Genomic DNA, 13,428 nt, shown 5'->3' on the forward strand with positions numbered 1-13,428 from the left:
CGAGTTACCGTAAAAGCCGGATGTGATGTGGCTGCCAGACAGCAAGCCAAAGATAAACACGTAGCCGAACAAGAGGGGCGAAACCCAGAAAAAACAACGAAAGGCTGCTTTAAATTCTCGAAATGAAGTGATTATTGAGGACATATATACATTCGAAAACGAGGAAGCACTCGTCTTGCAGACAGGCATACATCGGTTAAGGTGAGTCCCGAAGAGCATTGACAGCTGTGATTACCGGCTAAGCTAGGTCTCGTTAGCTGACATTAGCTAACCATTTGATAAACTCCCTGCCGTTGCTATGTTTGACGAGATAAATTAACGTTGCCTAACAACTGAAGATGTGATATTTCGCAGTTGTCTATTTAAAAAAATATTTTACAATTGCACAACCTAATCAAATTTTTACGAGGACCCAAATTAGTCGAAATGTTACGTGCCAAGTTAAACGAGTAAAGACCGCAGCTGTACATTTTACTCAAATTTAGTCGTATAATTAGGTAAAAGATGAATTGGTTCACATGAAACCCACAGAAAATGACACAGCATTTTAAGACATTTCTAATGAGATCATTTAAGTGTTTTCCGCGTGACAAACGTTAACAAAGCTAAGGCGTTTTCAAAGCAGTAAAATGCATTTCTGGCCGACGTATTCATGCAAAGTCTTTGGTTGTCGAGATTTTAGTAATGACTATTTATGTAGAATCTGAATGCTTAATCTTTATTTCTCCATTGTGAGACTAATAAAGGTTTTCTTATCTTATCTTATCCATCATCAAAAGATTGCCATCACTGGGAAGCTTGCGAAACATAAATAGCCAGCACATATAAATGATCTCAAGTCATTCCAGTCAGTCACAGCAAATAGATCTCAGCGTAACAAAATCACCAATAAATCTTAAAATTGAAATACAAAAGAATCTGAAGGCCTCCTTCCAGAAAAGTAATCTAATGTAATAAATTGAATGTTGTAAAACACCGCTAATATGGTATATATTGTTATTGCTGAACATCATTTTGTAATAGGCGCCATATAAAGATTAAGAATGTAATAATAATTTGAAAAGAATTGGAAAACGCTCCATGAATTGTTGAGGCATTTGCAGTTGATAGGTCTGTGAAGTGATGAAAATTATGACCAGTCTTGGCAAGCCAGAAATGTCATGAGAGACTTTCCAAACTATGAGTCCACAAATATATTTCTGTACAATTTATTTCAAATGTGTTAGAAGCATAGAAAAATACGTAAGAAATACTGGTGCTTTTTATTTTTTAGAAGAGAGTAACGATGATTAGGAAAAATGCGTGAGTGCCAAAGTATACATTTTGTTTGAGAAATCTAGTCGCTTCTCAGTGAAATTTTCCATTAAGACAAATGACAGCCTACAAATGTGAAAATTCTATTTAAGTATTTATTAGTGATGGCGAGATGAAGCCCAAGGAGGCTTCGCACCAGTTCAGCCAATTGGTTCCACAATGGCAGCCCGTGATCGTGTCGTGGTTAATAACCAGTGGTGTGGCCGCAACAACCCTGGTTTGAATTCTGGTCACAGCATGTGCAAAGACCAAACTTGTCTTCTGGGCGGCCCAGTGATCCAATGGTTAGCGCATCAACCTCACAGCGCAGAGGTACCAGGTTCAATTCCAGCTCCGGCTTCCCTGTGTGGAGTTTGCATGTTCTCCCCAGGCCTACGTGGGTTTTCTCAGTGTGCTCCGATTTCCTCCCATATTCCAAAAACATGCATGGCAGGCTGATTGAACACTCCAAATTGTCCCTAGGTGTGAGTGTGAGCGTGGATGGCTGTTCGTCTCTGTGTGCCCTGCGATTGGCTGGCAACCGGTTCAGGATGTCGCCCGCCTACTGCCTGAAGACGGCGGGGATAGGCTCCAGCACCCCTGCGGTCCAGGTGGAGATAAGCGGATCGGATGCATGGTTGCACAATGGTTCATTACTTGATGCTTCATGGTGCACGTGAAGCACGAAACCACCTGCTGGCCATGTGTACAATTACAGGCAGCTGTAGTTTACCCACACAATATGTGATGCACTAATGCATAGATTGGCCCGGTAGTCCAGTGGTTAGCACGTCGACTTCACAGTGCAGAGGTACCGGCTCCGTTCAATTCTAGCTCCGGCCTCCCAGTTTGGAGTTTGCATGTTCTCCCCTGGCCTGCGTGGGTTTTCTCTGGGTACTCCGGTTTCCTCCGGTTGAACACTCAAAATTGTTCCTCGGTGTGAGTGTGGGTGTGGATGGTTGTTCGTCTCTGTGTGCCCAGCGATTGGCTGGCAACCGATTCGGGGTGTCCCCCGCCTACTGCCTGAAGACAGCTGGAACAGGCTGCAGCACTTCCCGCGCCCCTAGTGAGGATAAAGCGGTTCAGAAAATGAATGAATAATGCAAAGATGATTTTCATCTCTCTTTTGACTCTTGGGCATGACGAATTACAAAAACTATCACACACACACACACACACACACACACACACACACTTGAAGTCACTGAAGCCAAACCTGTCAAACGTTGCGCAACATTCTGAAGCATTTCCCAAATTGGTCACGTGGTACACCAGCCAGGGAGGCTTCAAACTTCAAGCTTCAAGGCTACTATTCCCCTTTCGCTGCAGGAGCTGTAGTTGAGTCCAACATGGTGCGAGCAACCCTGGTGACCATCACCAGTCTGGCACTGACTGGTGCTGTGGTGGCGCATGCTTACCTTCTCAAACACCAGTTCTACCCAACTGTTGTCTACCTCACCAAGAGCAGCCCCAGCATGGCGGTAAGGTGGTGCTCAAGTAAAGCACAATATAAGGTCATTTCTCTGTGTTTGCAGTACTTTGAAATTCATCAGCATTGACATTTTTAATGTTGTTCTAGGTGTTGTACATTCAGGCCTTTGTGTTGGTGTTTCTTCTGGGAAAGTTCATGAGGAAAGTGTTTTTTGGACAGCTAAGAGCTGCAGAAATGGAGGTAATTTGGATATGTAAAGAACATAAAAGTTGATGTATCATAGGTATTGTGGACAATTATGATTTAAAAAAACTAACCCCTGTTCAAATGATTTTGTTTTAAAAAAATAAGACCAATATGAATAATTTATACATTTCTTCCAACATTAATATGTATTGTGTAAACCTTTCAAACTCAAATGGGGGAAGAAAACAACATGGAGTTTGGGGAGAGGGTAAGAAAAAAAAACAAACGTCTGAACTTTAGTTGGAGTTCATAAAAGCCACTTTAAATGGTGCAAGTTGTGACTCAGTTTAAACGGGTGTCTGAAAGTGATTGGCTTGAATAGTGCACACTCGGCTCCCATTATCTCCCCTCTCAATGATTTCATTTTGTTCAATCAAGTTCAGATGTTCTAAACAATAATGTTTACAATGTTTTGAAAGATTTATCTTGGTCTCGTTTTTCTTAGATCACAAAGATGTAGCTTTTGTGCAGGGGTGTGTCGACATTTTCTATCCATATCTATGCCTTTCTCTCTTCCAACAGCATCTCATTGAGCGTTCCTGGTACGCAGTGACCGAGACCTGCCTGGCCTTCACTGTTTTCAGGGATGACTTTTCCCCACGCTTTGTTGCCCTCTTCACACTTCTGGTTTTCCTTAAGTGCTTCCACTGGTTGGCTGAAGACCGCGTGGACTTTGTAAGTGATCACAGAGAAATCTGAAATCTTGCACACACAATAGTGTGTGGCTACGGCTGAACAAACGCATTCAATCAATTTTGCTATGGAGTACAATGCAATTTTCAAATCGCACAGGACGCAATTTGGAGACAAGTTAGCAACTCGTCAACGTACCGTATTTAATCCCAACTATTTTCACTGGAGCAAACTGCCCAATCCTCGCCACTTTGCTGGATTTAGACTCATTTGCGATTATTGTGTTGTGATGCGATCTAAACATGCATCCTACCAAAAGAAAGGAGAATCTCTTCTTTCAGCTGACAAAAAGTTTGTTCCCATCTTTTTCCGTTCTTGACCAATCATCCATCCGTCCATTTTCTGATGAGCTTTATCCTCACAAGAGTCAGGGGGCCTATTGCAGCCTATCCCAGCTCTCTTAGGGCATTAGGCGGGGGACACCCTGAACCGGTTGCCAGCCAGTGGCAGGGCGCACAGAGATGAACAACCATCCACGCTCACACTCACACCTAGGGACAATTTACAATACAATGCATGCTGATTTATATAGCGCTTTCACAACAGCGGCAACTGTAACAAAGCGCTTAACAAAACAGTTAACATAAAGTAAAATAATAATCACAACACATAACATAAAACACAGACAGTCGTGCAGTCCTAACCACTTTTCCGTCACACACTATGTAAAAATTTAGAGTGTTCCATTCACCTGCCCTGCATGTTTTTGGAATGTGGGAGAAAATCGGAGTAACCCATCCACACAGACTCGAGGAGAACATGCAAACTCCACACAGGAGCTGGAATTGAACCCGGTACCTCTGCACTGTGCGGTCGATGTGCTAACAATCAGCATAGAAAATCACTAAATGTTTACAAATGTCCAGTTTCTGAAGGAAAAAAACTAAGAAAAATACCTTTGTGTACAAGTATGCATTTCAAGCATAATTTCAAGTATGGCACCACTATTTTTTGCTTTTGTGACATCTCAAACATCTAAATCAGACTTTCCGTCTACAAAACAATAAACATCACCACAAAAAGGGATTTTGATGAAACAAACAAACAAAAAAAATGTTATCTGCACACTTGAACTGATGACATGAACTATGAACAGAAGTGAAACAGTGAGTTCTCTGTGACTGTGTGGATGTGACCCGGGATGTTTGCATGTGTAAATGCAGTGTACGTGTGCATGTGCGCATGCACGTGTGTCCTCACCACCCTGCAATTTCGTGCACATGCATGTGTGTGTCTCCTTCACCCTACCATTAATGTGTATTTTTTTTATTTTTATTTTTTATTTTTTTTCGTGTGTGAGATGAAATGAAGCAATTGGCCTGATGCAAAGGCAAACCCGTTTTACACCACATTCTGGTTTCACTTCGCTTGTCTTTGCGAAGGCAGACCCTTTGCTGCAGTGTGGCTTTTGCGTGAGGCACACAATGTTCGTGCACGCGGCGCCTCTTTTGATGGCTGCTTCCTCCTTTTGTACGGATGAAGCATCCTGGTTTCAGCAACTCCCTTCTCCTGTGATGCTTGGTTGGAGATTTTCTTCCACAAAAGCAATAATCAAGGGTTAATTGTTTTGATTTGTACGTTGCTACTGTCTTTGAACGCACAATGTCTTAACTCCACGTTACTCCACACACGTCCATGCTACTCCCCTGCATTCCTCCACCTTTTACTTCTTCTCCAGCTTTACAATGCAGACAAGCCTGATCCTGAGTCAAAGGCTGTGTCACACCTTTCTGCACACTATGACGCAAAAACGTAAAAATAGTCATGGGTGTGTGGCCATAGTGTTTTTTTAGGACATAGTTATACGTCACGGGAAATAAAAGAGTTGGGGGAGGGGATCAAAAATTGGGGGGGGGGGAGTCAAACACATTAAATGGCAATATTGGGGGGTGGGGGGGATTGCAATTTGATGCAGCCATTTTCTGATCTGCTTATCTTCACGAGTGTCACGGGCATGCTGAAGTCGATCCCTGCTGCCTTTGGGTACTAGGCGAGACACCCTGAACTGGTTGCCAGCTAAGTGCAGCACCAAAATTGGATTACCGGTACTGTATTCTTCAACATCGTTCAGCCTCACAGTGGTTACATTACTGTCTTATTTAAGCTACCGCATTTCCTCATCGGGTGGCCAACGATACTTTTAGTGCTAGAAATATCAGATAAAATCATATTTGAGGTTATTTAGCTATCCTGCTATTTCTAATGGTGTTTGTCATCGTTGGGGTTGCGGTTAAACTGGCGGCCATCCCAACAGGCTTTGGGTGCATTCAGTTCTTATCAGCTGATTATCAGTTCTTTTTTTCTAGTTGGGTCATATTGACATGTTTAGCAGTTCGTGCTCTTGAATGCTTCGCTGCTGCATACAGCTTTACGTTCAGCGTTGTAGATTCAATACCTGCTATACTTGGAGCAGTGATGATGTCCACCTTGACACAGGATGAGATATTAGTCATAGCGAATGCAACCACATACTTGCAGCGCAACATTCGTTCATTCATTCATCTTGTACAACAAATACTGCTACTGGTCACTCTAAAATGGTTAAATGATTTTCTGCACCAACTGTACAAATTGTCATAGTATTGTATTCTACCACTGACCACTTTAGCTCTGCTTGACATTTTGCACATTGTCTCACAGTTGTCACTGGGTGGTACCACCACACTACGGTTCACTTACATTCCGAAATGTCCTTCCATACCTATTTGTCATGTCCTAGTTTAGGATGATACTAATGCAGCATGTTATACCGGAGACAAATTCCTTGTGTGTTCTACATACTTGGCCAATAAAAATAATTCTGGTTTATTTATTTTGAGCAACCATCCTAGCAAGTGAAGCATGCTCTAATTGAGTGGAGGCCACTATTTTGGTAGTTATTGGTAAAAATCAATGACTGTACTTTGTAAACTAACAGCAGTTGGAATATGGAAATGCCTGTTTCACAAATTCTGTTTACTTTTATTTTTTTCTCTGCTAAATGTCTTAGATGGAACGAAGTCCAAACATATCCTGCCTCTTCCACTTTCGAGTTTTATGTAAGTACACACTCTGTCAGTTAAGATATGCTCTTTCAATTTCTCTGCTGCTTTTGTTTTATAATTTTACTACTCCTGTCTTAATTTTGAAACCAAAACAAATATTTTTGCAAGTCGCAGTGTGGGTCCATGTGCTCCAAGGCTACGTTCACACTGCAACTCAATTCAGATTTTTTGTTTCTTGCCCATATGCTACCAGCATTCTGTTATTGTTTTCCCCCTCTCTCATGCAGTGTGAGCAGTACAATTCAATTTTGTTTTCCACGTCCGACCTGGGCCTCTTTTGTATGTGGATATCAGATACATATGCGATGCGTATGCAGTATGAACTCTCTTGCGCACACATTCGGCCTATGTGTCATCAAAAAACCCAATATTTCCTCTATGCGGGCAGGGGAGAGAGTGCTCGAGAAACTACACACATCGTCCGTTCATCTACAAAGTTGTTGTGAATAACAGTTGTTGTGCTAACATTTGACACCTAATTTAATCACACATGAAACATGAAGCATAACGTGCAGATAGGAGGTCATAGTAGTACTGTAATTCAGCCACGCAAATGATTCATTTCTTACTCAAGTCAATGACGTGACATAGATGTCTCCATAAATTGATCAAGGAGCGTTGCCTCTTATCAGCAAATTGTATATGGCCCCTCACTACTCTGGCAAGATGAGATGATAAAATGGGCCCCTTACACGCGGGACCATATTTACTTCTTGGTGCACTTCCCTCGACGTCATGCTTTGTGGCATGCGCGTCTCATTAGAAGTCTCGTTTGTTTTGGTAAGGCGAACGAGTACACCAAAAGATTGGATTTAACAAAAAAAAATCCAAATTGGGCATCACGCCCGACATTGTGAAGGTAGCCAAAGTCAGAATGACTTTTCCTCACGTCCAGTCCAACGCTGGATGCATTTCACTATCAAGCAGCTGTTTGAGTGGATATTTTGCAAATTCGATTCTCATTGCTAATGTTCTAGCTCTCATGGGGCTGCTGGGAGCTCTGGACTTCCTGTTTGTTTACCACGCCTGTCAAAGCATTATCACCCGGGGAGCCTCTGTGCAGCTTGTTTTTGGCTTTGAGGTTTGTCATCTAAGAATAACTAGTAGTAAATTTGATTTCGACATGATGTTCATTGCTACATTATGTATGCATAAATGTTTCCTCTCATGCACTTCAGTACGCCATCCTGTTGACCATGGTATTGACTATGTTCACTAAATACATCCTGCACACTGTGGATTTGCAAAGTGAGAATCCCTGGGACAACAAGGCCGTCTATATGCTCTACACAGAGCTCTTCACCGGTAACCATATGCTTCTTGGGTACTTAAAAGTTGGATGTTTTGTAAACTAATCATGTGCTATTGTCTGTTTGAGGTTTCATCAAAGTTCTCCTGTACGTTGCCTTTATGACCATTATGATGAAGGTTCACACGTTCCCACTGTTTGCCATCCGGCCCATGTATCTCGCTATGAGGTAAGGAGTCTCACATATATTGAATGATACACTTTTTAAAAAACTTTTATCCAGGTAAGGCCAACTGAGAACAGATTTCCTTTGCGATGCCAATGTGGCTGTAGCAGAGTAAAACATTAACTTTTATGAGTTAAGAAATTACAATTCACTCTTCCAGCTTTGAGAATACAGTCATACCTCGGTTTTCGACCATAAGTCGTTCCAGAAGGGTGTTCGAAAAGCGATTTGTTCGAAATCCGAAACTATTTTATTAAATAAGCCCATGATTAGGGGCTAATACACTCCGCAGAAATAACATAAAAACAGTCAGATTTGTGTAAATCACAACAAACACATTGGCTCACAATGAACGCTACATGAGGAAGCGACACTACTTCGTGTAAGGAAGATGAGAGGAGTCGAGTGGCGTATTCGGGTTTGGTCGAAAACCGGTTTTCGGTCATAATCCGAGGTGTAAAAATCTCAAATTTTCTGGTCGAAAACCGATTTGGTCAAGAACACAGACGTTCGAAAACTGAGGTTTGACTGTACTCAGTTTTGATTGCAACTGTAGTGCAGTGGTGCCTTAAGATACAAGTGACCTGAGATTACGAGCACTGTGTGATGACGATGAGCTTGCCTCACGTCACAACAAGCATTCGTTCCGCAGATGAAGACCAAATCCTTCAAAAAAAGCATTCAAACCGTTTAATTCCACTCCCAGTTGAAGTTTACAGTCAAACTCAACAGAAAACTGAGAATTACATTACATGTTGTGTATTTAAAACAACCACATAACTTTGCCTTCGAATCCCAACAGTCACTAGCTAATGCTAATGTGAAATGAGAAATGCCATAGACAGGCCGATGATCAGCATCTGTGTAACGTAATCTGTGTAAGCGCTGTGTAACGCTTGAAGCAACTGTTATTTGAACACAAGTGGTTCAGTAATACGTAGACAGACAATATAACAATTCTTCCAGGCATATCTTCTATCCACAATCTTTCTGCTGTAGACTGTACATTTCTCCAGTGTGGGACAAATAAAGGATATCTTATCATATATTCTTTATCCTTGGCCAAAAACAACATATAGGACTGCGGTTACCTAGTCACTTAGAGGAGTTGTGAAAGTCTTTGAGTGTGCATGACTATTATAATTTTGTTTAATCATGTTATTACTATTTTTAATACAATATTATAGTGTTCTTTTCCTTTCCAACATTACAAAATTGTTTTGTTTTTTTTTTGGGTGGGGGGACTGGAATGGATGATTAGCATTCCCACTCATTTGAACGGGGAAGGTGATTTGTAATGCAAATGTTTTGAGTTACAAGCCTGGTCACGGAACAGATTAAACATTTGTTTTGCTAAATCCAAAATACTCAGAGCACCTTTAGTCTGATTGTACTTTATTTCCACCACAAACTTTCTAACATTATTTACTAGGCATGTTTTACATATGTGTATTTTCCTTCGCCTTTCAGACATTTTAAGAAAGCTGTAACTGATGCTATAATGTCTCGGAGAGCCATCCGCAACATGAATACACTGTGAGTAATGCAAGACCCTTCTTATTGGCATTATTACAAAAAAATACTGCATGTGTAAGGTTTTGTGAACTTTTGGGGGATGTTTTTTTTTTTTTGTGCTGTGCTGAAGTTTAGTTTTTTTTTTTTGAATGTCAAAACAACGTGAGAATAACATGACGTGCGGTAGCCTGGTTTGGCGGTTCAAGATAATGGTGTTGAATTTACAGTTGATCAGACTCGACTAACTGCGAGAACACAAACCAGTTACTGTACTTGTCTTTCAACAAAATGGGATACATTTGGACAAGCTTAATTATGATTGACAAGTACAGTTGTCCTGGTTGCATTAAAAACTTACCGGGTAAGTTAGATTCAAGGATTTAATAAGGAAAGCAACATGGACCAGTTTCACACCACAAGTCTTAATGCTCAATTAGAATTTTTTTGTGAAACCTGATTATTTGTGTGGGTGTAACAGTTCACACCACAGACAAAGCCCAATTCCAATGAAATTGGGACGTTATGTGAAACATAAATAAAAAGAAAATACAATGATTTGCAAATCATTTGCAACCTGTATTTAATTGAATACAAAATGGAGACAATGTCGTTAAAGTTCAAACTAATAGACGATTGGTTTGAGCAAATAATCATTAACTTAGAATCTTATGCCTGCAACACATTCCAAAAAAGATGGGACACTGTCATGTTTACCACTCTTTCACACTTTTTCCTTTTACCAACACTCAAATGTTTGGCAACTGAGAACTTTAATTGATGAAGCTTTTTAGGTGGATTTTTTTTTCCCAGCCTTGCTTGATCATTGGTCTCTGTTGGCGTGTTTTACGCATTACAGTATAATGTTGCAACACTTTTTAAATGGCCTGTCTGGACTGCAAACAGGTTGCTCTAGTACCCACACTCTTTTACTACGAAATCAAGCTGTTGTAACACATGCCAAATGTGGTTTGGCACCGTCTTGCTGAAATAAGCAGGGGAGTCCATGAAAAAAGACAATGAATGGCAGCATATGTTTTTCCAAAAGCTGTATGTACCTTTCAGCATTAGCGGTGCCTTCAAGGATGTGTTCATCCATCCATCCATTTTCCGATCCGCTTTATCCTCACAAGGGTCGTGGGGGGTGCTGAGCCGGTCCCAGCTGTCTTCGGGCAGTAGGTGGGGGACACCCTGAACCAATCGCAGAGCACACAGAGACGAACAAACATCCTCGCTCACACTCCCACCTAGGGAGTGCTACGCATGTTTTAGGAATGTGGGAGGAAACCGGAGTACCCAGAGAAAACCCACTCAGCCCCAGGGAGAACATGCAAACTCCACACAGGAAGGCCAGAGCCGGGATCGAACCCGCAACCTCTGCACAGTCGATGCGCTAACCACTGGACCACCGGGTGTTAATCCCATTGGCATTACACAGCCCCATACCATCACATATGCTGGCTTTTGAACTTTACGTACATAACCTCAGGATTGTTCTTTTCCTATTTGAGGTCACAGCATCCACAATTTCCAAAAACACTTTGAAATGTGGATTCGTCAGACCCCAGAACACTTTTCCACTTTTCATCAGTCCACCTTGGATGAACCCGGGCCCAGAGAAGTGTTTCTGGGTGTTGTTGATAAATGGTTTTGGCTTTGCATCGTAAAGTTTTAAGTTGCACCTAAGGACGTAGCGCCAAAATGTGTTGGCTGACATTGGTTGTCTGAAGTGTTGCTGAGCTCATGTGGTGATATCCTTTCTACATTGATGCCAGTTTTTGATGCGCTACAGCCTGAGGGATTGAAGGTCACGGGCATTGAATGTTGCTTGGGGCTTATCTTTTGAGCATCTTGTATCTTCAGATGAGCGAAGCGATTTGACATGCATACTTCGCGGAAATGAGGTGAGGCTATTAAATATCTGAAGATGTCTGACGTCACGTCATTGCCGCGTGTAGTAACTGAGCTGTTTGTCTGTGTGGCTGAATTACAACAGTGACCACAAATGTCCACTTTATACTTCATGTTTCAAGTTGGAATCGATTAAAGTAAAATTTAAAAAAATAAAGTCAAACAGTGCTGTTACTCAAACCAACTTGGCAGATTCACGGACAATCAAAAAAAAGTGGGTTGAAATACATTTTTATTTAGATAATGTTTCCACAACAGATGCAGGTCACATCTGGGCGAAAAAAAACATCCATCCGGGTGGAATTTGCCTGTGTTGTGTGAACCTAGCCATAGAGCCTGCAGTCCCATGCATCAAATATTTTTATGCTCAACTCTAGTGTTGAACACATGTTATGCCTTTTAACATCTTAACTGATATTTAAACTGTCGGAGGCCGCGCACAAAAAAAAAAAAAGGCATATTTTCTAAGAGCTCTTAGAATGTGTAGTCCAGTTGATTGGGAAAATATCAACAAAAAGAAATAAACAGACTTTTGGGGTTCAGGGGTCGCTCCTTAAGACTTTCTATAACTCGGTGGTGGCCTCGGCCATCCATTATGGCATTGTCTGCTGGTCAGGCAGCATCTCAGCCCGGGACAGAAAGAGACTGGAGCGACTGGTCAGGAAGGTCAGTTCTGTCCTGGGCTGCTCCCTTGACATTCTGGAGGAGGTGGGCAACAGAATGATGCTACCTAAGCTAAAAGCTATGGACAGTCCCTCCCACCCTCTCCAGCCCGCCCTGACAGCACTAGGTAGCTCCTTCAGCCAGAGACTGTTACACCCGCGCTGCAAGAAGGAGAGATACCGATGCTCGTTCCTACCGACTGCTGTCAGGCTGCTGAATAAAAATAGCAACAGTAATATTAATAATTAATTGATGTGAAAACAACTGTAAATAGCACTGCGATTGATCCATTTTGTATTTATATTGCTAATTGAACGGTGTTTGTTTGTTGTGCTGGTGAATAAAAATAGCAACAGTAATATTAATAATAATTAATTGATGTGAAAACAACTGTAAATAGCACTGCGATTGATCCATTTTGTATTTATATTGCTAATTGAACGGTGTTTGTTTTTTTTCTTCTTTCTGCCTACATTCTTGCTGCTGGAGGCTGTAAATTTCCCCAGTGTGGGACAAATAAAGGATATCTTATCTTACATCCTCAACTTAAAAATACTTAGTCAACCTAACAGTCAATCGCACTGTTCTGTAATTTACATACTGTACAGCACAAGCCAAAATAAAGACTCCATTCAATTTCCTTTTTTACTTTCTCTTTGGTCATCAGATACCCTGACGCTACTCCCGAAGATCTGCAGGCCTCTGACAACGTTTGTATCATCTGTCGGGAGGAAATGGTCACCGGAGCAAAGAAGCTACCTTGCAATCACATTTTCCACTCCAGGTAGGTCCTGTTGGAAAGAAAAATACTTTAAACAAACCTTGATTCTCATCAGAGCTGAACATGATAATGAAAACACTTTATCCTAATTAATGAGTCAGTTTTTCCACAATCAGGCTCATGGTCAAACAAAGAGGTTATTAGTAACCAAAGCGTCTCTTTGTCTTCGCCTGCAGCTGCTTGCGTTCCTGGTTCCAGAGACAGCAGACCTGCCCCACCTGTCGCATGGACGTCCTGCGGGCGTCAAACAACAATCCGGCTCCAACCCCTGCCCAGGCTGCAGCCCCTGCTCCAGCAGCGCCTGCGCACGCTGCAGCTGCCCAGCCAGCCAATGGTGAGAGCATTGAGAAGCAAAAATCCCGTCAACAACACTCCACT

General features: G+C 41.8%; 1 protein-coding gene and 1 long non-coding RNA gene across 2 annotated transcripts in view; one reads left to right on the forward strand and one right to left on the reverse strand.

Moving 5' to 3' along the window:
• syvn1 (synovial apoptosis inhibitor 1, synoviolin) overlaps positions 1 to 13,428 on the forward strand; it is a 15,328-nt gene continuing 1,900 nt past the window's right edge. Inside the window, exons 1-11 of the mRNA XM_052074568.1 lie at positions 1 to 201; positions 2,623 to 2,774; positions 2,873 to 2,965; positions 3,494 to 3,646; positions 6,654 to 6,702; positions 7,686 to 7,789; positions 7,887 to 8,013; positions 8,087 to 8,186; positions 9,654 to 9,719; positions 12,937 to 13,053; positions 13,227 to 13,384. Coding sequence (XP_051930528.1) covers positions 2,643 to 2,774; positions 2,873 to 2,965; positions 3,494 to 3,646; positions 6,654 to 6,702; positions 7,686 to 7,789; positions 7,887 to 8,013; positions 8,087 to 8,186; positions 9,654 to 9,719; positions 12,937 to 13,053; positions 13,227 to 13,384 — 1,099 coding nt within the window. The 5' untranslated portion in view covers positions 1 to 201; positions 2,623 to 2,642. The remainder of the gene's footprint in view (positions 202 to 2,622; positions 2,775 to 2,872; positions 2,966 to 3,493; positions 3,647 to 6,653; positions 6,703 to 7,685; positions 7,790 to 7,886; positions 8,014 to 8,086; positions 8,187 to 9,653; positions 9,720 to 12,936; positions 13,054 to 13,226; positions 13,385 to 13,428) is intronic.
• LOC127608312 (uncharacterized) lies at positions 3,988 to 4,442 on the reverse strand. Its single transcript, XR_007964236.1, has 2 exons — positions 4,327 to 4,442; positions 3,988 to 4,155 (listed from the first exon to the last, which is right to left on the reverse strand). It is a non-coding gene; the product is annotated as an uncharacterized LOC127608312 (long non-coding RNA).

Source organism: Hippocampus zosterae, chromosome 1 (assembly GCF_025434085.1).
Source record: "Hippocampus zosterae strain Florida chromosome 1, ASM2543408v3, whole genome shotgun sequence".
In the NCBI taxonomy this organism is placed as follows: Eukaryota; Metazoa; Chordata; class Actinopteri; order Syngnathiformes; family Syngnathidae; genus Hippocampus; species Hippocampus zosterae.